General features: G+C 35.6%; 2 protein-coding genes across 3 annotated transcripts; one reads left to right on the top strand and one right to left on the bottom strand.

The window, feature by feature from the left end:
* Positions 1-2,544: 2,544 nt before the first annotated feature.
* Positions 2,545-12,175, top strand: Ranbp16. Of its 2 annotated transcripts, none has more exons than XM_008202412.3 (12): positions 2,545-2,723; positions 2,824-3,231; positions 6,308-7,376; positions 7,424-7,739; positions 7,787-8,079; positions 8,128-8,287; positions 10,472-10,662; positions 10,714-10,925; positions 10,972-11,110; positions 11,415-11,492; positions 11,540-11,858; positions 11,913-12,175. In XM_008202412.3, the coding sequence occupies exons 1-12, from the start codon at positions 2,709-2,711 to the stop codon at positions 12,010-12,012; spliced, it is 3,300 nt and encodes a 1,099-aa protein (XP_008200634.1). In that variant the 5' UTR covers positions 2,545-2,708; the 3' UTR covers positions 12,013-12,175. The 2 variants fall into 2 exon arrangements, with proteins under 2 accessions (XP_008200634.1, XP_008200633.1); XM_008202411.3 differs by having other exon boundaries at positions 10,972-11,134.
* LOC103314980 (uncharacterized) lies at positions 12,108-21,785 on the bottom strand. Its single transcript, XM_064356236.1, is given in 31 exon segments — positions 12,108-12,377; positions 12,475-12,802; positions 12,849-13,342; positions 13,388-13,590; positions 13,638-13,890; positions 13,943-14,105; positions 14,153-14,320; positions 14,364-14,482; positions 14,529-14,678; positions 14,725-14,931; positions 14,979-15,172; positions 15,220-15,336; positions 15,382-15,583; positions 15,633-15,795; positions 17,171-17,353; positions 17,401-17,684; positions 17,733-17,942; positions 17,985-18,178; positions 18,235-18,310; positions 18,361-18,462; positions 18,509-18,634; positions 18,962-19,174; positions 19,224-19,386; positions 19,437-19,607; positions 19,660-19,946; positions 20,209-20,421; positions 20,467-20,951; positions 21,000-21,143; positions 21,186-21,296; positions 21,344-21,416; positions 21,471-21,785. Coding segments are annotated over 31 exon segments (6,045 nt in total). The 5' UTR covers positions 21,520-21,785; the 3' UTR covers positions 12,108-12,177.
* Between the last annotated feature and the right edge of the window lie 348 nt (positions 21,786-22,133).

The raw sequence follows: 22,133 nt of genomic DNA, 5'->3' as shown, positions 1-22,133 counted from the left end.
ATCAAAGACAGATATATATACCTTGAATTTTTCAATTTAATTTAAATCCATGTCGCCAAACTAGCTTATTTTTTATTGAAAACTCTAATTTTTAGAGACAAAAGTAGGTTTCGGCTTATCTTGATCAATTTGATTAATTTTACTAAAGTTTACTGTGTTATAATAAAAAGGGTTCAGTTTAATTGGCTTTTTAGTCTGTTCCTTATAATTGGCTTTTTTTTGCTGAATTAAGACAGGTATTCATAATTATAAAATTGCCCTTTTTTATTGAAAACTCACTTATTATTATAAGAGATTATTTCAGGACAAAAATTCACAAAATTAGTTTTTGAATCACTTTTTTTTCGCTTTGTTAAATTTCTACTGAGAATCTTTAACAAAAATTCTTACTTTATGTATAGCTTTATAAAAACATTACAAAAAATGCGTCATTTTCGCTTATTTCGTTCGATATTTTTAGTAAGAAGTTTAATTTTGCCGAATTAATGCATTGTTTTGCTTAATTTGTTTAATATTTAACGAAAAAATCTGGAAAAATCCACTGTTTGACTTGAACACAAAATTAAGTTTTAAATTTACATTTTTCGGCTTATTTTGTTCAATTTGATTTAATTTACGAAAGTACATTGTGTTGTAATAAAAAGGGTTCAGTTTAATTGGCTTTTTAATCTGTTCCTTATAATTGGCCTTTTTCTACTGAATTAAGACAGGTATTCATAATTACAAAATTTTCTAGTTTTTTAATAAAAACTTCACTTATTGTTTTAATAAATTATTTTGGGACAAAAATCCACAAAAATAGTTTTTTTTGTCATTTATCCTTTGGGGAATAAATGAACTCTACAGGGAGTTCAGTCCTTATTTAATCGCTAGGGAATAAATGACCCTTTTTAGTCCCTGTAGTCCCTGAAACTAAAGTATCTATTTTAGTCTCTGAAGTGCAAAAAAAAAATACTTTTGAAGTGCAAAAAATTGCGTATATACCTCGGGATCAAAGTGCCTAAATCCCAAACATAAATTTTAATTTTTTTATAATAAAAAAAAATAAATATGCGTATGGTGGTAATGCCATCACCCAAGTGCCAGAGTTTTCAGGTCGCATCTACAGCCTCTGACCTGACCTAACGACCACTAGTAGTGACCGGGACCGACGGCTTAACGTCTCCTCCGAAAGACGAGATAGTTGCGATGTTTTTTGGCATTACATTATCCGGTCACCCATCCAAGGAATGACCGGGGTCAGAGCTGCTTAACTTCATAGATTAATTATAATCTATGAAATCAGCTGATTTATATTTATATTTATATTTATATTTATAATATAAAAGCCTAATTATTAAATGTTTTTTAAATAATCACATTAACGGTTTTTTAATTTTATATCTAATATTTTGTTTATATGTTTTGTAATTATTTGGTAATTTTCTATTATTGCGTTGTGTTATTTTTATTATTGTAATTGTCCTGTTATTGGAATTTTGTAATTCTGTTGGACAATAAAGTATTTATTTATTTATTTATTTATTTAATACACATTTATAAATAAATTAATAAATAAATAATTTATTTCTAATGTGTTTCTGTCCACTTTATTTAGTTTCAGTATAAGGAAAGGTGTCTGATGTTTTTCACTTAAATCACTTAAAAATACAATTTTCTGGCAATGTTTCGATTCTAATTGAATATTCTTCTTATTGAAACCTGTTCATATAAAACCATCTTGAAGAAGCTTAAATTAAAATCGAAACGTTGCCAGAAAATTGTGTTCTTTTGAGTGTTAGTCCAAAAAACACGAAATATCTTTCCTTATAATAAAAATAAATTATTGTCACTTAATAAAATATACGAAGATTCTCGAAAAGTAAAACAAGGAAGTTGCTTAGAAGTAAGTTCTTTTTACGTCCAGAAATTTTTATTACTTAACTGTATGTAAATTAATATTGCCTGTTGTATCTTATGTTGTAGTTTTCTTGTCTTTGTCAGTAATGGTGTTGTCAGTGAGAACTAATTATTTTAAAAACTTAGCAAAATCTACTAATAAAAGAACATTATGAACAGCATTGTAACATTTTTTGGATAAAATGTTTTTTTGGGCTTAAATTTTGTACAAATTTATTTAAATTTTAAAATTTCAACATACCGACATTAAAAGTTTCATTCAATAGTGTCACTATTATAAAATTTTTTGGAAGCCCTCCCAAAATTAATTGATGAATCCGCCCCTGATAAATCCTTTGAGTAATCCACTCGCGGAATTAAATGGTGCAGTTTAGGCCATCTGTATATAATATGCTATTAAATCACTTTATGTTCGCTTTTGACTTTTAGTTTAATTAAATTTTTACTGAGAATCTTTAAAAAAAATTCTTACTTTATGCATAGCCTTATAAATAAATGTAAAACATGCGCTATTTTGTTTTAATTGTGCCGAATTAATGCATTGTTTTGCTAAATTTGGTTAATATTTAAGGGAAAATTGTGGAAAAATCCACTGTTTGGCTTGAATTTTGTCGAACGGTTCAAATTTGGCGCGTCGATTGGTGCGTTGTCGCGCCACTTCAGGCGCCACCGTTCCGGTAAATTTGCGTTATGTTGTTTTTGAGTGTTCACAGTGAAAAGTTGATAAAAGTGGTGCGAATCAACCTTTTTGAACACTTGCACTATCAACCAAGCTCTCAGCCAAATCAATCCAATGAAAGTGAGCGATAATGGCTGATGAACAGGTAAATTTGGCTCGGAGGGAGCCTCCAAACCTGCCACTCCGCACCACTTGAACTTCACTTCCCTCATTCGCCCCCTGATTACATCTCTCGTTATCTGCAGGAGATCCGTCAGCTGGAACTGCTGTGCAAGCAGCTCTACGAGTCTCAGGACACCGCGATCAGGGCTGACGCGGAGAAGGCCCTCGTTGTGTTCCAGGACGGACCTGATGCCCTCACCAAGTGCCAGGTTTTGTTGGACAGAGGTGACTCGTGTTATGCACAGTTGTTGGCTGCTACCACCTTGACCAAGTTGGTTTCGAGGAGTGCACAAGGATTGAGCTTGCAGCAGAGGGTTGACATTAGGAACTATGTTTTGAATTATCTCGCCACGAGGCCCAAGTTGCCCAATTTCGTTGTCCAGGCTTTGGTCACGCTCTTTGCGAGGATCACCAAGTTGGGGTGGTTTGACACACACAAGGAGGACTTTGTCTTCAGGAATGTCGTCAATGATATCAGCAAGTTCTTACAGGTGCACTTTTACTCAGATTAATTCAAACACACTAAAAATGTGCAGGCGGTTGTTGATCGGTTTTGCCTAATCCGGGTTTATCATACAATCAGTTGGAAGCCGGAAATGAAAACAATGGTCTTGAATCAATGCAGAAAATCGCAAACTGGGTTGAAGTTTGTTTTTCTGTTTATTTTGTTCGATTAAACTTATTATTCAATGAGAATCGTCTTTGTTTAATGAAAGCTTTATTTATTTTAAGAGATTATTTCGCGGCAATAAATCATCGTCTTTATTTATTAAAATTCCACGTTTTATGAAAAAATTGTAGGCATATGCTTTGAAATGAGTTATTTTCTCTTAGTTCGCTCAATCTTGCGTGTTGTTTGCATCACATTGTTAAATAAAAGCCAGAAAAGGCAAAATTGATTAATTTTTATGAAAACTTTACTTATGTAAAGAGATTTATTTTTTTTTGGGACATACACAGTTTTACGTTGACTTCTTCGGCATTTTTCAACGAGAGTTCTCTTGAAACACTGCACTTTAAGATTTAATTATTTGAAAAAAAAAAAAACGTTCCATGCAATCAGTCATTGTCTTGATTTACTCAAGTTGACTTTGTTTTGTTGAATTAATACCAGAAATGGCAAAATTTACATAGCTACGTATTTTTATAATGGAAATGTTGGTTACAAATGGAAATTTCATTTATCTGAAGAAATTCTGGTGCAAAAATTATAAAATCGGTTTCGAAATTGGTTTCTGTCGGTTTAGCCGTTTTTAATCAAGCCAATATTCAATTTGTGATTTAATTATTGGAAAAAAATACGCTTAAAATGAGTTACTTTGTCTTGATTTGTTTCATCTGACTTAACTTTTTTTTGTTGATCTTTAAATCTGGCTTTAGCCAGAAGTGGCAAAATTGACTTATTTTTATAATGGAAAGGTCTTTCATCTTAACATTTAATATTAAATAACCTTCAGTTATTGTAAAAAAATTAAAATACAGGGTGCTCAAAAACTGTCGCACCAGCTCAGTAGGACGTTGTTGAGAAGCATGTGTAGAATTAAAAAAATATCACAAAATTATATTTAAAAAAATCTGAAACTTTAAACTATTTTGTTAACTTTTTCAGTTTTCATTATTTTTTAATATTTTTGTGTTTCACACTAAGTAATCGTTTCCTAACAAAACGATGAATAATTGTTTTTAAATACATTTATAAATCATTTATTTAATTCGATATTTATCAGTATCTTTAATGCAAAGGTTTTTTTTACTATTTTTACTTTTGTATGTAAGCAATTCTTTACCATACATCATTGAGTTGATGCGCTGGTTTTTGAGCACCCGGTATATTTTAATGAGTTATTTTTACTTATATCTTTAATATGGTTTATTTTGATTACGAATTAGTCTTATACTGTGAAATGAATGTTATAAATTGCAAAATTGATCAATTTTTGCTTAAAAATAAGTTATTTTGTGTTTTGCTCAATTTGACTTATTTTTTAAGGGCCGGTTTACAGAAAGCGAGATTAAGATTTAATTAAAAATTAAACTAATTCGAATTAAGTTGCCATTTAAAATGCATTGACAAATGTCAAGCTAATCATTATTAAAATTTAATTGCATTTAAAATGTTTTGTACATCGGCTCTTTATGTCTTATTATTTTTAATTAATGTCAAAGATGGCCAAATTGATCTATTTTTATACAGGGTGCTCAAAAACTGGCGAATCAACTCGGTGGTACGTTGTTGAGAAGCGTGTATAGATTACGGTAAAAGTCTTGAAAAAATTCCTAGTCATATTTTAAAAATATGGAGCTACAAACTTTTTTCTTTACTTCTTTAGTTTTCGTTATTTTTCCATGTTTTTATGTTTTATGTTTTCCACTAAGTAATCGTTCCCTAACACAATGAAGAATAATTAATTTCAAATTTATTATCAGACTTTAGCAGTTTTTTTAATTAAAAAAAATATCAAAAAATCACGGTTTGTAGATGTGCAAACACTGGGAATTATTTCCTAGGAAACCGGTTCAAGAATGATTTATTTTTATTGTTGATCAAATTCTATTGCGATCATGACTGTTAGACAATGTTGCACATATCATTTATTTAAAATTCGTCATTTATTAATAACTTTAATAAAAATATTTTTTACTATTCTTACATGAAGCAACGTTATTGAGTTGGTGCGCCGGTTTTTGAGCCCCCGGTATACAAATTTTTGCGGCTTAGTTTTTCCGATTTAATTTATTGTCGAGGAGAATCTATTAAATTTTGACTTGTTTTGTTAAAACTGACTCTTTTAAGAGTATTAATAGTTTTTAGAGTATTTTATTGAATTTATATCAAACTTTATTTTATATCGATGCCAAAAATTATATCTTTTGGATGAATTTTAATTTTTTTAAATTAAAAAAACTGCTAAAATCTGATAGTCAATTTAAAAATAATTATTCATCGTTTTGTTACGGAACGATTACCTGGTATGAAACATAAAAACATAAAAAAATAATGAAAACTGAAGAAGTTAACACAATAAGTATGTAGCTCCATATTTTTTAAAATATGATTTCAGGAATTTTTTCAACATTTTTCTCGTAATCTGCACTTGCTTCTCAATAACGTACCACTGAGTTGGTGCGCCAGTTTTTGAGCACCCTGTATTTTGGTACAAAAACTTTACTTTTTTAAGAGATTTTATATAATCGGTGCATTTTATCCTGTTTGCTTCTTTCAGCTTATTTAGTTTGAATTACCTTATTCTTTAACGAAGTTGACCTTTATACAAAACCGCTTTTTTATAAATTTTTATCGGCTCATTATTTAATTTTTTACAAGAGAAATACAACAATTAACAGATATGTACACCAATATTTCCAAATATTGATTTTACTTTTTTGTTCATGTGATACAATTTCAACAAAGTTGGAGACGTTTATTATACAATCAGTTGTAAGCCGGAAATGAATTTTTAGCTCTACGTGAAACGAAACAATAGCGGATTGTTAAAAAACATGATTTCTTGTTTCAATAGAATTATTTTAAGTATTTTTAGTTAGATTGAGCTGTTTTTTTTTCAGGGTTCCGTCGAGCATTGCATGATCGGCGTCCAACTGCTCTCTCAACTCACTTGCGAGATGAACCAAATCTCTGAAGTTGAAGCAAACCGGTCATTAACCAAACACCGCAAAATCGCGTCATCATTCCGCGACACTCAACTTTTCGAAATATTCCGACTTTCGTGCACACTTCTCGGCACCGCAATCGAGAATTGTAAAAATCTCAACTTTAACGACGAAAGTCAACACGGACTCATGACCCAATTATTACGTTTAGCCCAAAATTGTCTAACGTTTGATTTTATCGGAACTTCGACCGATGAAAGTTCGGATGATCTCTGCACGGTACAAATCCCGACCAGTTGGCGGCCGGCGTTTTTAGATTTTACAACACTAAAGTTGTTTTTTGACTTGTATCATTCCTTGCCTAATACGTTATCATCACTGGCGCTTTCTTGTCTTGTCCAAATTGCGTCAGTTCGAAGATCGTTGTTTAGCAACACCGAGCGGGCGAAATTCTTGACTCATTTGGTCAACGGAGTCAAGCATATTCTACAGAACCCGCAAGGGTTGAGCGACTCGGCGAATTATCACGAGTTTTGCCGGCTTTTAGCCCGACTCAAGTCCAATTACCAGCTCGGGGAGCTGGTCATGGTTGACAATTACCCAGAAGCGATTCAATTGATCGCCAAATTTACAGTTCAAAGTTTACAAATGTGGCAATTTGCGCCCAATAGCGTCCATTATTTGTTGAGTCTTTGGCAAAGAATGGTTGCTTCGGTTCCGTACGTTAAAGCAACCGAACCACATTTACTCGAGACGTACACTCCTGAAGTAACAAATGCTTATATCACGTCGCGACTCGAGTCAGTCGCAGTTGTAGTCCAGGAAAATCTAGAAGATCCTCTCGAAGATCTAGGCATGGTACAACAACAACTTGAACAACTGTCTGTGATTGGTAGATGCGAATACCAAAAAACTTGCACACTTTTGGTGCAATTGTTTGACCAAGCGGCAAGGACGTACCAGGAGCTGATGGCTATTCCCAGGTCCAATGCGCCACAACACGTCGAAATTACGATACAAGAAGGTAATGAATTATTTGAACGTTCTAGTGGTACAATCGTTGGCTTACAGGTAGGTTAACTTGGTTGGTGTACATCATCGGATCGGCGATAGGTGGTCGTGTCTCGTTCAATAGCAACGAAGAGCACGATACAATGGATGGGGAGTTGGTGTGTCGTGTGTTGCAATTGATGAATTTGACCGATTCGAGATTAGCGCAAGGCGGTTGTGAAAAACTCGAGTTGGCAATGTTGAGTTTCTTCGAACAGTTTAGAAAGATCTACGTTGGGGATCAGGTGCAAAAAAATTCGAAAGTTTACCGAAGACTATCAGAGGTGTTAGGATTGAATGACGAGGCGACCGTTTTGAGTGTTTTTATTAGGAAAATGTGAGCCCAATTCGCTCCACTTCAGGCTTTATAGTTTTGTCTTGCAGAATCACGAATTTGAAGTATTGGGGCCGCAGCGAGCAAATCATTAGCAAAACTTTGCAATTGCTTAACGATTTATCGGTTGGTTATAGTTGCGTTCGCAAACTAGTCAAACTTGAAGAAGTCCAATTCATGTTGAATAATCATACAAGTGAACATTTCCCGTTTTTGGGTAACACGGTTAACGTAACGGAGATGCGATGTAGGTCTATGTTTTATACGTCTTTGGGGCGACTTTTAATGGTGGATTTGGGCGAGGATGAGGATCGGTTTCATACTTTTATGTTACCTTTGACTGGTAATTTTTGTATTACTTGTTGGTGATTTAGAAAATTTGGTTTTTTAGCCGCGTTTGAGAATATTGGTACAATGTTGGCGGGTGCTGATGGTCCAATGTTTGCGCCTGAAGATGCGAAAAAGGCGCTGATTGGTCTAGCGAGGGATTTGAGAGGTTTGGCGTTCTCTTTCAACACGAAGACGTCGTATATGATGCTTTTTGATTGGATGTATCCTTTGTTACACAAATAAGTCATTAGTAGTGGTTTTATAGTAGTTTAAAACGGCCAAAAACACACTTTTCGGCTTAAAATAATTCGAATGTGTCGTTTATTAAAAAAAACTGATTTTAACCTAGTTTCGGCCACTTTTTTAGGTCGGACATTGCAATTACAAAACTCACAGAATGTATTTTTATAAACAATTTAAGTAAAAGTATTCCTAAAAATTATAAATTGTTGGTTGACTCCAGGGTGTGTAATCGGTCTATAACTTTTTTGGTAATTGAAATATTGATATGCTGTTTTTATTATCCGATAGATCGACTTAAAATCTACAAACTAAAAATATTTTTATTATGCACAGGTTGAACCAAAGTTACATTTTTTTAAATGGAACACCCTATATATTTTTGCATAATTAGATTCTACGCGGAAAAATAATGTAACTTTATAAACTATTATGGGTTTATCTTTTTTCGTTTTGGAATTATTCAACTTTTCGTTATAAAAAAAACAATTTTTGAAAAATGACTGCACAGTTGCCTATGAATATTTTCTGGCAAATTTGCAAGAAAAATATTTAGAATACTTTGTAGTTTTAGCAAACAGACGACTTTAAGTTAAAACACGCAGATAATATACAGAGTGTGCCAAAACGTAAAAAGCTGAATAACTCATTTTTTTCAAATGGAACAGCCTGTATTTTTTTCAAGTATTGATAGCATTTTGATAAGCTTTCTAACGGTATAGGGTTTACATAGCAAATTTAAAAATTTTTCGAGATTAAAAAAATGGTTTTATTACAAGAAAATTTGTCATCCTAGAATCTGATAAGTCAAATGGTAATTGATTTTTTGATATGTAGCAATGTGACTAATTACATTAGTAATCTAATTATTATTTGATACATAAATGCTAATAATAAAATAAATAAAAAAAGAAAAATATTTTTTGACCACTTTAAGAAATATTTCCATTTCCATTCTATTTGCCATACAAACCGCAAATCATTAGAAGCTTATGAAAAATGCTATAGATACGTGTAAAGAAATACATGATGTTCCATATGAAAAAAATGAGTTATTTAGTTTTTTTGTGTTTTGGCACACTCTGTACATTATCTGCATGTTTCAAGTAAAAGTCGGCTATTGCTAAAACTACAGTCTATTCTGAGTTTTTCTGTTGCAAATTTTTATGAAAATATTTATAAGCGACTTCGCAGTGATTTTTCAAAAATTGATCTTTTTTATAACGAAAATTTGAATAATTCCGAAACGAAAAGAGATAGAAATGAGATAGTTTATATAAAGTTACATTATTTTTTGCATAGAATCCAATTATTCAAAAATATATAGTGTTCCATTTAAAAAAATGTAACTTTGGTTCACCACCCTGTATACAACACCCTGTGTACAATAAAAATATTTTTATTTATTTTGTGTTCTTTAAGTCGGATAGTGAAAACGGCATGGCAATATATCAAATAATAAAAAAGTTATTGGCCGATTACTCACTCCTGGATCAGCCTGTATATGTGTTCCAGCTAAAAACTTTTGCTAGAGGTTTGTTAAGTAGTTTTAAAGATCACAAAAATGAGTTGAAAATACTTTGGTTTCTGTTATTTTACGGGAGTATTAGGAAGTTTTTAATCCAAAAGTGCATTTATTTAGCATTATTTTTTGAAACAAGCTGAAAAATCGCAAAATTACGGCGAAAATGATATAATTTTTATTCGTTTCGAGTTATTTTAATTTTGAAACTCAGTTGTTTTATATAATATTGTCTTACCGGAACCAAAAAATATTCAAAGGGATTCAAAATAACAGCATTTTGCATTTTTAGAGCGTTTACCACGTTTTTCAACCTCAAATATTGTTAAAATTTAGCTGAATTGGGTTGAAAATTGTGTTGCTTTTGTATTTTTCTTATTCACGTTTTGAGATATTTTATTAATACTATGAGAGAAATTTTTAAATTAGGCCAACAATTAATTATTTTTTTATTTGTGGGTGGTTTTAGCACATTACTTAGCGAGAATTTCAATTATATGCTAAATTTGAACAAAAATAAATCACTAGGTACTTCGATAGAAAATGGTGTTATTTTTGCTTTTTTAAATGCTGATGCATTATTCATATAAACATTTTTAATGAATTTTTAGTGTATTTTGTGTTGTTTCTTTAACCTTGTCAGATATCCGAATTATACCCCGATTTTATTACGAGCGATAGAATTGTGGTATCACGACCCGCAGGTGACAACTCCCGTCTTGAAACTTTTTGCCGAATTGGTACAAAATCGCTCGCAAAGGTTACAATTCGATGTTTCGTCACCAAACGGAATTTTATTATTTAGAGAAGCGAGTAAAATAATTTGTAGTTACGGTAATACTTCTTTAAGTAACAAAAATCATCACGCAACAATCGCAATTCCAGGTAGTAGAATATTAAATGTAGAAGTACCAAAAGAACAAACGTATCCGTTGAAATTGAAGGGGATATCAATATGTTTTTCCATGCTCAAGGCGGCTCTGTGCGGCAGTTACGTAAACTTTGGAGTGTTTCGCTTATACGGCGACGAGACGTTAGATAATGCTCTTAATATATTTGTAAAATTATTACTATCGATACCTCAATCCGATTTATTGGTGAGTGAAGTTAAAAGTATGTCAAGAAATCAAGTGTTTGGTTTAGGATTATCCAAAGTTGTCGCAAACTTATTACGTATTGTTGGAATGCCTGGCACAGGACCACATGAGTTTTTTATCAACTTTGGAGCCGCAAGTATTTTTGTACATCCTCTCCTCGATTTCCGAGGGTCTAACTGCCTTAGGTGGGCAACTGAATCACTATACAGGTCTGTACAGATCAGGGACACAGCATGCAAAATTTTGTCACGGTGGTTTTTTGTTGACAAAATTTTGTATAAATCAGACCCAGGTGGTTACGTGTACTTTGGGTTTGTAGTTTTGTTTGGTTTTTGTTTGGGTCTGCTGCTGTCTTGTCTCTGACTGTACAAAACTCATATAGTCGAATGAATGTTTGCTTGTGCAGTCAAAAAAGACTTGACATTTTATTTGTGCTTGTGTGCGTGGGTTTGTTGGTTGTTTAGGGCGATAATCACTGGGGAATTTTAGATACAATGGTTTGTACCGGCTGTTGTGCAACGCTGGATCACATTGTGACCTATTTATTCAAACAGTTGACGCAAAAAGGTGAGTGCTGAGTGTGGCTTTTGGCCGAAATATAGTTGGCGTTTTAGTATATCCGGGAAAAAAACAAAGAGTCGGTCTGGCACCGAACAGCGACATGTTCCTAAAAGTGTTAGAGATGCATCCGGAGATTTTGCAACAAATTTTAAGTACTGTTTTAAATGTGATCATGTTTGAAGATTGTCGGAATCAGTGGTCGATGAGTCGGCCATTGCTAGGTCTCATTCTTTTAAACGAGGAGTATTTCAATCAAATGAGAGAGAATATCATACGGAGTCAGCCGCCGGATAAACAAGCGGCTATGGTGCAGTGGTTCGAAAATTTAATGGACGGGATAGAAAGGAATTTGCTTACGAAAAATAGGGACAAGTAAGGGACATTCATTTCACGTTTTTTTCGTTTGACCTAATTATTTTCTTACAGATTTACTCAAAATTTATCAATGTTTCGGCGAGATATTAATGACTCTTTAAAAGGGCCCAATGTAAATACTTCGTCTGCTAGTGATATGATGACATCATAGTGAATGTGTGCTGAAAAATACTAATTGGTTGTTACTTTAGGTACACATTGCATTTATTTTTGTCGGGATCGCAAGGAAAAAATGCAGTGCTGGTGTACTTTTCAGTACTAATGACTTTATTTACGATAGAAAATAAATCAGGCTGATTAAAATTTTAAAATAACTCTAGCGATTGTTTATTTTCCCTGAGAGAAACTTTTCGTAGTGATGGGAGATTGTCGTGTACAGAGCATACTGTTGACTATTGCAGCCCCCTGAAGGACTGTTTGGAGCCACAGTTACAATACCAGCAAGGTTGTATCTACCAGTAGTTGAAGACTTGACAACTAAACCTCCTCCACTGTCTCCTTTACAAACTGACAATCCTGAAAATTATATTTGGTAACAAGAAACTCAGAAAAATGCTAGAAACAGGTAGGTACTGTTTAGTTTGACTAATTACTTAAAAACTCTTCAAATTACCTTTATTTCTGTATCCTGCGCATATTTTATCAGTAAGTAGGTATTTTTGAAACTCTGAGGGCAACTCTTTCCTGCAGTCCGCTACACTAACTAAAGACACTTTGAGCTCTTTGAGTTCGTCAGATACGCCTCCATTTTCCTTCGTAAAACCCCACCCTGTCACAAATCCTGTAAGATTTTTGTTGTCATAGTTTGCCGCGAAATCGACACACACAGGCTGAACTGTTTGCGTAAACGTGAAACTTTTTTTCGCCACCAGAACGGCAATATCGCCGTAGTAATTTTGGTCAAGGCCTCGGTAATAATCAGGAACGTGAATTGCCTCAAGCTGGAGAGAAAAAATCACAACTCGAATTATTTCATTCAAAACTTACATCAGAGAATTGAACGTTGCTAATTTTTTCGCGGGAATCGGTAAATTCTTGATAGTATTTTCCAACAGCCACTGCAAAATCACTCTTATCCCGAACTTTACCGCCGGAATTGGTTACACAGAGTGCCGCCGTTAGGATTATTTTTTCACTTATTAGAGTCCCACTACAAATGAAATCTTTCTGAGGTCCGTGATAAATCGCCACAACCCAAGGATAGTCCCCTTTTTTGACCACGTTTCCGCCGATTATCAACTGTTGGGGTTGGACGGACTTCACACCACAGATCGGGACACAATTGGGGGTTGCCCGGTCCCAGGTACCATCTTTACAGTTCCCGACGGGATATTGTGCCAAGTTTTTATCCTCATAGTATGGGGCACACTGGTACTTGACTTGCGTACCCTCGATCGGTTCCGTGCAATTTTCCGATTCTTTGCCTTTGAAAACGCAAGTTGCTTGCAGTTTGTTAGTCGTGAGTATCGAAGGACATGTTCCTGAAAGGATTGTTTAGTTTAAAATTAATTTGATGGTTTATTTACGTAAACATTTGCCGATTTCGGAGGACCATTGTCCCTTGTCGCATAGAATGATCGAATCGCCGTCTAATTTGTATCTGTTTTGACAAGTCACTTGTAAAATAGTGCCCGCTACTACTGACATTCCGGGGGAATGACTGCCGGACGCGAACAGTGCCCATCTGCCAAAGTCGGGGTAATTTGGTAGAATGCAGTAATTTTCAGGCCTGAAAAATGGTGTTAATTTTGCATAATTGTTGTTTATTTGGAATACTTTTCCGGGGGTGGTGGTGGAGGTTTGGGTGATGTTATTTCGGGGGTGCTTGAGCGTGGATTGTATTTGGCCATAGTTTCCAAAATGAACGATTGGTATTCCGAAACTTTGATGAAAAGTCCGTATTGATCACTTCTGCACCGGCCACTGGTGTGATCAGCTTCAGCACTACTCACAATTCCATTAATGTAAAACCTACCGTTGTGTTTCACAACGAGAGGACCACCGGCGTCTCCATTGCACGCACTGGCATCTAAATAATAAAGATTTTGTACAAGAAAATTGGTAAAAAAAATGTTAATTACTGTGAGTTGGGTCCCCTGCACATATTTTATCGAAAGTCAAGAACGGTTTTAATTCTTCCGTTAAAAGTTGGGAACAGTCTTGATTCGACACAATTGACACTTCCAGTTCTTGTAAATCATCAGCCGGTTTTGTTCCTTCAGCCGTGTAGCCCCAACCTGAGATCTTTAAAAAAATCAGTTAAAGACTCTGAGTGATGATTCAAGACTCACGTAACCCTTGGAATTGTGTGTCAAATTAATCGAATTAGCCCAATCCAGGCACACCGGTTGTACAGAAAACGAAATTGTGAAGTTCTTTTTACTAACTAGAAGTGCTATATCTGCCAGTAAATTAGTGTAAAGCCCATTGAATTGTTTCGGGACGATGATGTCCTGCAACTGTAACAACAATAAGCTAAGGTTTATTACTAAATTAGCTTACCCCAGAAAACTGTGCGTGGACATCAGATGTGTCGTCTAAACGAATCGAATTCTTGCCAACGCCAACAGTAAACTCATCAACGTTTGCTTCACGGTTCTCATAACGTACGCAATGTGCGGCTAAAAACAATTTTTTCCCGCATACTAATTTCAAATAAAAACCTACCAGTGAGTATAAGATTTTCGCTAATTAAAGCTCCACCACAAATAAATTTGTTATTTCGGTAAATAGCCACTTGCCAGGGATGTTCGCCGCCTTTTGCTTTCCTCCCGTTCACTATCAAAGATTGTGCTCGCACATATTTCTTCCCACAAACTGCAAAATTTGACTAAAACTGTGCCAAAACTGTTAAAATTAATACTCGGAACGCATTCAGGCTTGGACAAATCCCACGACCCGTTTTTGCACACCCTGACCGGATTTTTCGTCGTTTCGGTACTCTCATAAAAGGGGGCACAGGTGTATTTAGCGACGGTACCATCCGGAGGACTGCTGCAGTCAGTTTCGTTGTTTTTGTAAGTGCAAGTTATCACAGTTGAAGGGGTGCTTTGCACCGGGGGGCAAGTCTCTGGAATTAAATATTGACCGCTTTGCACAAAACAAAAACCAAAGTACTTGAACATTTTCCGATTTCGGGTGACCACTTGCCGTTGTGGCAAATCAGGAGGTTGTTTCCGTTCAATTTGTAGTCTTTCTGGCAAGTTACTTCCAGCACTGTTGCGGGTGATACGAACTGTCCTGGGGTAAATTTAGTTTGGACACCGTAGATCGACCATTGGCCTGAGGCCGGATGCTCGGGCAAAACGCAACTATTCAGAAATTAATAATTTTTTAATAACAATAATAATTGTTATACTTTGGAGTTGTTGGTTCTGTGACTGGTTTTGGTGTCGTTGTCGTGGTCGTAGTTGTGGTCACGGGTTCAGGTTGACATTTGGAGTCTTCTTCGCAACTCGCAATTTCCGAATGTGATCTTTGGGGACTAGTTATGAAAGTTGTAATTTTGTGTAAAACTTACGGTCTGTATCGGGCTTCTTTTTCAAAAATCAGTTCGTTGATGTAGTAGTAAACACTAGTGAAGAGGGTGTATTGTTGACTATCACAACCACCTTCTTCGGTTGGTGCTTGTGGCGATAGACTCACAATTCCAACAGCGTAGTACCTACCTTTATATTCTGTTACTAAAGCACCACCACTGTCACCGCTACAAACAGACGTGCCTGGAACCGATTTTTTTTAATTTGAAACGAAAAGTAGGTTTTCTCGTACGAGCATTTAAAAATCCCGCACAAATCTTATCATCAGTCATGAATTTTTGGTAATCTTCCGGTAAATCGGTGTCACACTGGTCGTTTGTGATTATTGGGACTTTCAGTTCTTTGAGTACCTCGGAGGGGTTTTTGTATTCGGCGGTGTAGCCCCATCCAGACACCTGATTTGTTATTAAGTATATATATAGCCTGTGCAGTCTAAACACCACATTAAAAGTATTGAAAGTTCTTATAAAGATATTTCTTTGAAAGCTGATACTCAGTCACAATCCGTTGAGTTCTGCTCAATGGAAATATTTTCAAGAAGGTAGCACTTCCGGTTATACCATTTTAAATGGAAAGCTATGTTTTTCACAGCGTTTTTGGATTAGTTGTGTTATTTTAAGGCCGATTTTATTAGCTCTCTATACCTATGTTTGACCGTTTTCGAGATATTTGAAATTTTTTGAAAATTTTTGGATTTGCATCTGTCTCATAAAAAATCGGTAACTCTCTTAGTTTTAGAGATTTCGAAATCATATTTGGAGAAATAACAAAGAAAAATTCTATATCTTTTCCTCAGTGTGTTCAAAATTGGAAAAGAGGTTAATAAACCCAAAAAAAATTTTAAGTTAACTTTGAAAAAATTCACCCATGACTTAATTTTTTCAAATGGAATGTCCCAATTTTTATTTTACTAGATGGAGGAGAATTTTTTCTGCACAGATCTGTATTACACTCCCTATTCCTATCTGTGATAATCTGATAATTTTCAAGTTATATTGTTTTTTTTTTGACTTGTAGAAAATTTCTTACTAACCACGACAAACTTTGTTCAAAACTGTGTTATTCGTCCTGTGAAAAAATAAATTCATTGAATGTTGGTTTGAAAAACTTAAATTTCTCACATTTTTTTTTGTTTTCATGGCAACCTATGAGAAAAAACCTATGGCTAATGAATTTTTCTGTCCCAACAAAAAGCTATTGTAACTTGAAAGCTATTAAACAAACATATGTATAGTGAATGCTAATACAGATCGATGCAGAATTAAATTCTGTACGATTTAATGAAATAAAGCTTGTAGTATTTCATTGGAAATAATTAGTTATGGGTGTTTAGTTCTAATTAGCTTTAAACATTTGGGGTTTGTTATTCTTTTTTAGAAATTTGAAAACATCAAAGGAATGATCTAGGCTTCCTCTTTCAAATGAGTTAAAAAATATTTCAAATAGTTATTTTTAACCTGGAAGGTGCAATTAAAAAAAATAATAATAAAAAACCCTAAATATTTCGTAAAGGGCTAAATTTAGGTATAGGGAAAGCTTATGAAAACTACCTTAAAATAACTCTAGTAATCCAAAAACTCATTAAAAAATAGCTTTCCATTTAAAATAAAGAAGTTGATAGCGACTTCCGTTATAACCGGAAGTGTAACCATCTTTAAAATATTTTCATTGAGCAGGACCTTAAAGATTATGGTTGTATAGAAATTTTCAGATGACTATTATTATTATTATAACTTCTAATGTGGGGCTTAGAAAGAACAAAATACTTACGTAGCCATATTTAGACACGTTGGGGTTCAGAAGCTTTCTTTGATACTTGAACCCCCAGTCTATGCAAACCGGTTGGACTCGATCTGACAGGAAAAATATTTTTTTCGTAACTATGATAGCAATGTCGCCGAAAAAATTCTGTATGTGTCCTTTGTACTTCCTCGTTGTGAACATTTCATGGATCTGTCAAAATCAAATAGTTAAAAGTTTTCATAAATTGTGGAACTCACTTCCGAAAATTGCGCTTTATTTACGTCCTCTGAGTGGTCATATTTGCGGTAGTATTTGCCTACTGCCACTGTGTACGTTTCTTTATTCAGTAATTTACCAGTGTCGTCCGTTATGCAATGAGCAGCGGTTAATATCACTCTTTGATTCAGTAAAGAGCCTCCACAAAGTAGCACTTTGGACGTCTTGTTGTACAAAGCTACTTGCCAAGGGTAGTCTCCCCGAATTGCATTAGTCCCATTTACGATCAGTGTCGGGTTATTTCTGGTCGACTTTTGGCCACATTCTTCAAATTTTAATACGAAATGTCAAACATTTATCTACCATTACTTACTTGGGACACATTCGGGGATATTGTGACTCCATCACCCATTAAAACACAAATGGACCGGGTGCAGATCTAGGCCTAAATCTTCGTAGAAATCCGCACATTCAAAACTAGCAGTAGTACCATCAATTGCCTCAGTGCAATTTTCATTTTTCTGGTTGTTGTAAGTGCAAGTCACTTTCATTATCGTTGTGCTGTACAACGGGGGACATGTTTCTACTTTGGGTTAGAAATTTGGGTCGAATATAAATTACTTACTCAGGCAAACGCCTACTTCGGATGTCCATTTTTCGTTGATGCAGACAATAGTAGCGTCTCCGTCTAGTTTGTAGGTTTGGTCGCACTTAACTTGCAAAATACTGCCCGAAGGTATGGATTCTCCAGGTGAAAATCGGGCGTTTGATTTGTAAATTGACCATTGGCCGTTTGTCGGATGTTGTGGCAAAACGCAACTAAGAAAATGTTTAAAATAGTTAATTGTTTATTGTATCCATAAGACGGGTTTTACCCATTTTGTCTCCGATGTCTGTGCAAGGTGGAATTGGAGTATTCCAAAATTGTGAAACTGGCTATTGTGTACTTAACTGAAAGTTTGGTACTTGAGAAAAAATCCTTTCGGTTAATTATGACTTACCGGAAGTAAATAAACAAACTAGCTCAAGCACAAACGTTACACACAACATCTCACTGATTTTGTTCCATATTATTATTCTTGATGTTGATTTGATGACCTCGGCTACAAGTTAATTATAATATTTTATCGAAAAGTCCAAGAGACGCACAAAGCTGGGGAAATGTGATAATGTGAGAGTAATCCGAAATTTCTTTGGAATTCCCGTTGAGCTGCGATACTGGTTCGATTGACCTTGGCACCAACAGAAGGTTGGCAGAAATAAATAACAAAAAGGCTTTTCGTGGAGCAATACCCTTGTGTGAAGATTTTCTCTGATATTTATTCTTCTATTTAGGTCATTTTGGAGAAAAATCGGAATATCCAATTTTAAAAATAAATCAATTGGTATATTTTTACTTTGCATGGTTCTAAATGGTCCTAAAATTTTGGCAAAATTTTTTGAGTTTTCAAAAGTATATAAAAAAGTGAAAAAAATATATTCCGCGTTTTTTTTAATGAAATCATACTTATAAACAGACCTCAGCCTCGAGGTTTATGTGAAGAAAAATGCGAGAAGTACGTTTGGTATTTTATTACTAAAAAATACAAAGTTTCATTTAGCGCGCATTTATTCCATATTCTGTCACTTTTTTCAAAATAAAGTCCTCCGTATGAGCTGCAACTTTCGTATAAAGTCCGTACTGTTGACTATCACAGCCGTCGATCTCCCGTGGTGAAGTCGGGGAAAGACTTACAATTCCAGTGAGGTAAAATCGGTCACCGTTGCGTTTTACGACTAAACCTCCGCCACTGTCGCCCCGACAAACAGAAGTATCTACAACGTAAATAATTATTATCACAGATTTTTATCCGATATTCCTTACTTGAGTTGAGGTAGCCGGCACACAACTTATCGTAAGTGTAGTACCTGTCGTAATCAACTGGTAAGTCTTTCCGACACTTGGATTCAGGAATAAGGGGAACTTTCAGCTCCTTCAGCTCCTCGGACGGATTCGAGCCCTCAACTGTATACCCCCAACCAGTCACCTGTTAAATAACCCTTAGTTTTTTTACCCGACTTCCATCCATTTGCTTACATAACCGAAAACTTGGTCGTCCCCTATTTTGAATTGAAGATTCCAGTCCATGCAAACAGGTTGTACTCTTAGTGACGGCACAAAAACAGTGCTAGTGATTAGGAGAGCGATATCCGAACCGAAATTTTGTATCGGACCACTGTATTTCTCATTGACAATTATTTTTTTCAGCTGTTACAAAGCAATAATTAAGTGCGATTCGTTAGAGGATTTGAAAAATTACCTCCGAAAATTGCGCTTCTTTGGAATCGCGTGGATCATCAAATTTCCTGTAGTATTTCCCCAACGCAACGATGTAGTTTTCTTTGGGAAGAGGCTGCGCTCGTTCCTGTTGATCGGTTACACAATGCGCAGCTGTGATTATCATATTCAGTTTTATCAAAGATCCGCCACAAATTAACTCCTTCTTGTCGCGGGTGTACAAAGCCGCTTGCCACGGGTACGTCCCTCGTTTCGCTGTCTTGCCGTTGACGATCAGTTTCTGCACCTCGACCGATTTCTGCCCACAAACTAAAACAAGAATTTGAAGTGTTTAGTGAAGGCTACTATTGGGTTACTATTTAAAATTACGCGAATCCGTAGCTTATTTTTCTGTGTATTATTTTCTTTCACTACGGATCCGCGTAGTGCATGGAAAATCAGCAATTGGTCTTAAGATATTTATTAAAATATTTGGTACATCAAGGAAATATGATCCGATCTGGATCTTTGTTCTTACTTTCTAAATTAATATTCAAGTTTACGTGTAAGTAAATTACTATTGGAACCTGACCTGGTACACACTCAGGTGAGCTGTTGTCCCAGGTACCATCGCGACAAACCCGTCCTGGAATTCTCTGCAAGTTTGGATCTTCGTAGAGTGGTTCACACTTGAACCTTGCAAGAGTACCATCAATTGCATTGGTACAGTTCCCTTCTCCTTTATTATTGGGATACGTGCAAGTGACCGTCATGACTTTGGTACTTGACAAAGGTGAACACAATTCTGAAAGAGACGATCAGGACCAACCTTAACACAAAACTAAATTACTTAGACAAACTCCAATATTCTCGGTCCATTGCCCATTCGCGCAATAAATCACCGAATTCCCTTCCAGTTTGTAGCCATTTTGGCAGACTATATTTAAAATCGTCCCTGGATTCACCGTGGCCCCAGGGGACAAGTTTTCCGGCCCGAAAATACTCCATTTTCCGAACTCGGGATGGTTCGGCAAAACGCACCGACCCCTCGCTCCAGGTCGGGGTACCACGGGTGATGGGGTCGGGGTCAGCACTGTGCTGTTTTTGCAAATATTGGGGTCCTCATCGGACCCATCCTGGCACTCAATCTTGCCGTTACATTCCGCGTTCCCGCTAACACAAGCCCCATATTTGCACTTGTAGCTGTAAATCGGACACCGCAGGTTCCAACAAGTGGCTCTGATTTCGTCCGACCGGTCCGAACACTGTGCAATTCCGTCGCATTTGTTATCCTCGTCGATGCATTCGCCAGAACTGCATCGAAATTCGTTGCTCCTGAAACGAGTTTTTGCAATTTTTTGCCACACTTTAGCGGTGATTTACTTGCAAATTGGGGACGTTTCGTCGATGATTTGGCAGTTGGGGGTCTTTTCGTCGGAGCCGTCTCGACAGTCGGGTTTCCCGTCGCACTCCAGGTCCGCAGAAATGCACGCACCGTAGTCGCAGCGAAACGCCGAAATTGGACACCTTTTTAATTTTTTTTGAGAGTTTGGGCGTTTTTACACTTACTTGATCCTGGCACAGGCGTTGCTTTCGTCACTGGCGTCTTTGCAGTCGACGCCGCCGTCGCATTCCTTGTCCTCGTCGATGCATTCGCCGGATTTGCACGCGAAACTGTTCCTGAATTTTTTTTGTTGACTACGCCACTGATTATGTGTTTATATTACCTTGGACATTCCTTGGCTTCGCGTCTTGTGATATTACTTTGATGAAAACTGAAGCTGGGCACTATTTGGATGGCTACATTGGATAGCGAAGGTTACGGAAAAGAATTATGACCTCCAAATAACTTACCAAGGAATAAACAAATTACTTGGATTAGTGTTGCATTGCACATTTTCATAAACAAAGTAATTGCAAATGCACAGTTTTGTATTGTGGTCACTACTATTTCAACATGATTGTGTATTGGATAAACAATTTTACACTTAGGATGACCCGGAATGGAGGTCGCATTGGTTTATCGCGAAGACAACTCGTTTCTGCTCAATCTTTCTTGTGGTGCTGTGTAAACGGAATTCCCCTCGTATCGCAGCTACTCGGAAACGTGTAATTTGTAAATTTTGTTGTTGAGTTGTTCGCTTGCTCAATTACGACTTGACTGAAAACAAATAATGTACAAATAATCACATTCTTCCCCTCTTTAGACGAATAATGGTGCCACTTTACCTAAAATCTACAGTGTGGCCCAGCTCAGCTCACGTTTTCTGTGGCTGTTATTAGTATAGTTGGACTTTTGATATTTTGCAGACGTTATTTGTACTTTAGGACGTATTTCAGGAAAATATTTTTGATTATATTGAGTGTCCCAAAAAAGTATGACATCATAATAATAATTTTTTTAATTGCAAAATTTCAATTTAGATTTCTGACAACAAAAAATGTTCGTTATTTAATTTGGCATCGAGTGATATAAAAATAAACAGGGTTTATAAGAAGCTAAAAGAGCCTCTTAAT

This window comes from Tribolium castaneum, chromosome 4 (genome assembly GCF_031307605.1).
Source record: "Tribolium castaneum strain GA2 chromosome 4, icTriCast1.1, whole genome shotgun sequence".
Lineage (NCBI taxonomy): Eukaryota > Metazoa > Arthropoda > Insecta > Coleoptera > Tenebrionidae > Tribolium > Tribolium castaneum.
The sequence above is the reverse complement of the archived record's forward strand: the minus strand, read 5'-3'. Positions and strand labels throughout refer to the sequence as shown.

Coding starts and splice junctions, on each gene's coding strand:
- Ranbp16 (XM_008202411.3), top strand. Junction 7,740..7,786: donor AGTGTTTTTATTAGGAAAAT/GTGAGCCCAATT, acceptor TTTGTCTTGCAG/AATCACGAATTTGAAGTATT. Junction 11,493..11,539: donor CAAACAGTTGACGCAAAAAG/GTGAGTGCTGAG, acceptor TTGGCGTTTTAG/TATATCCGGGAAAAAAACAA.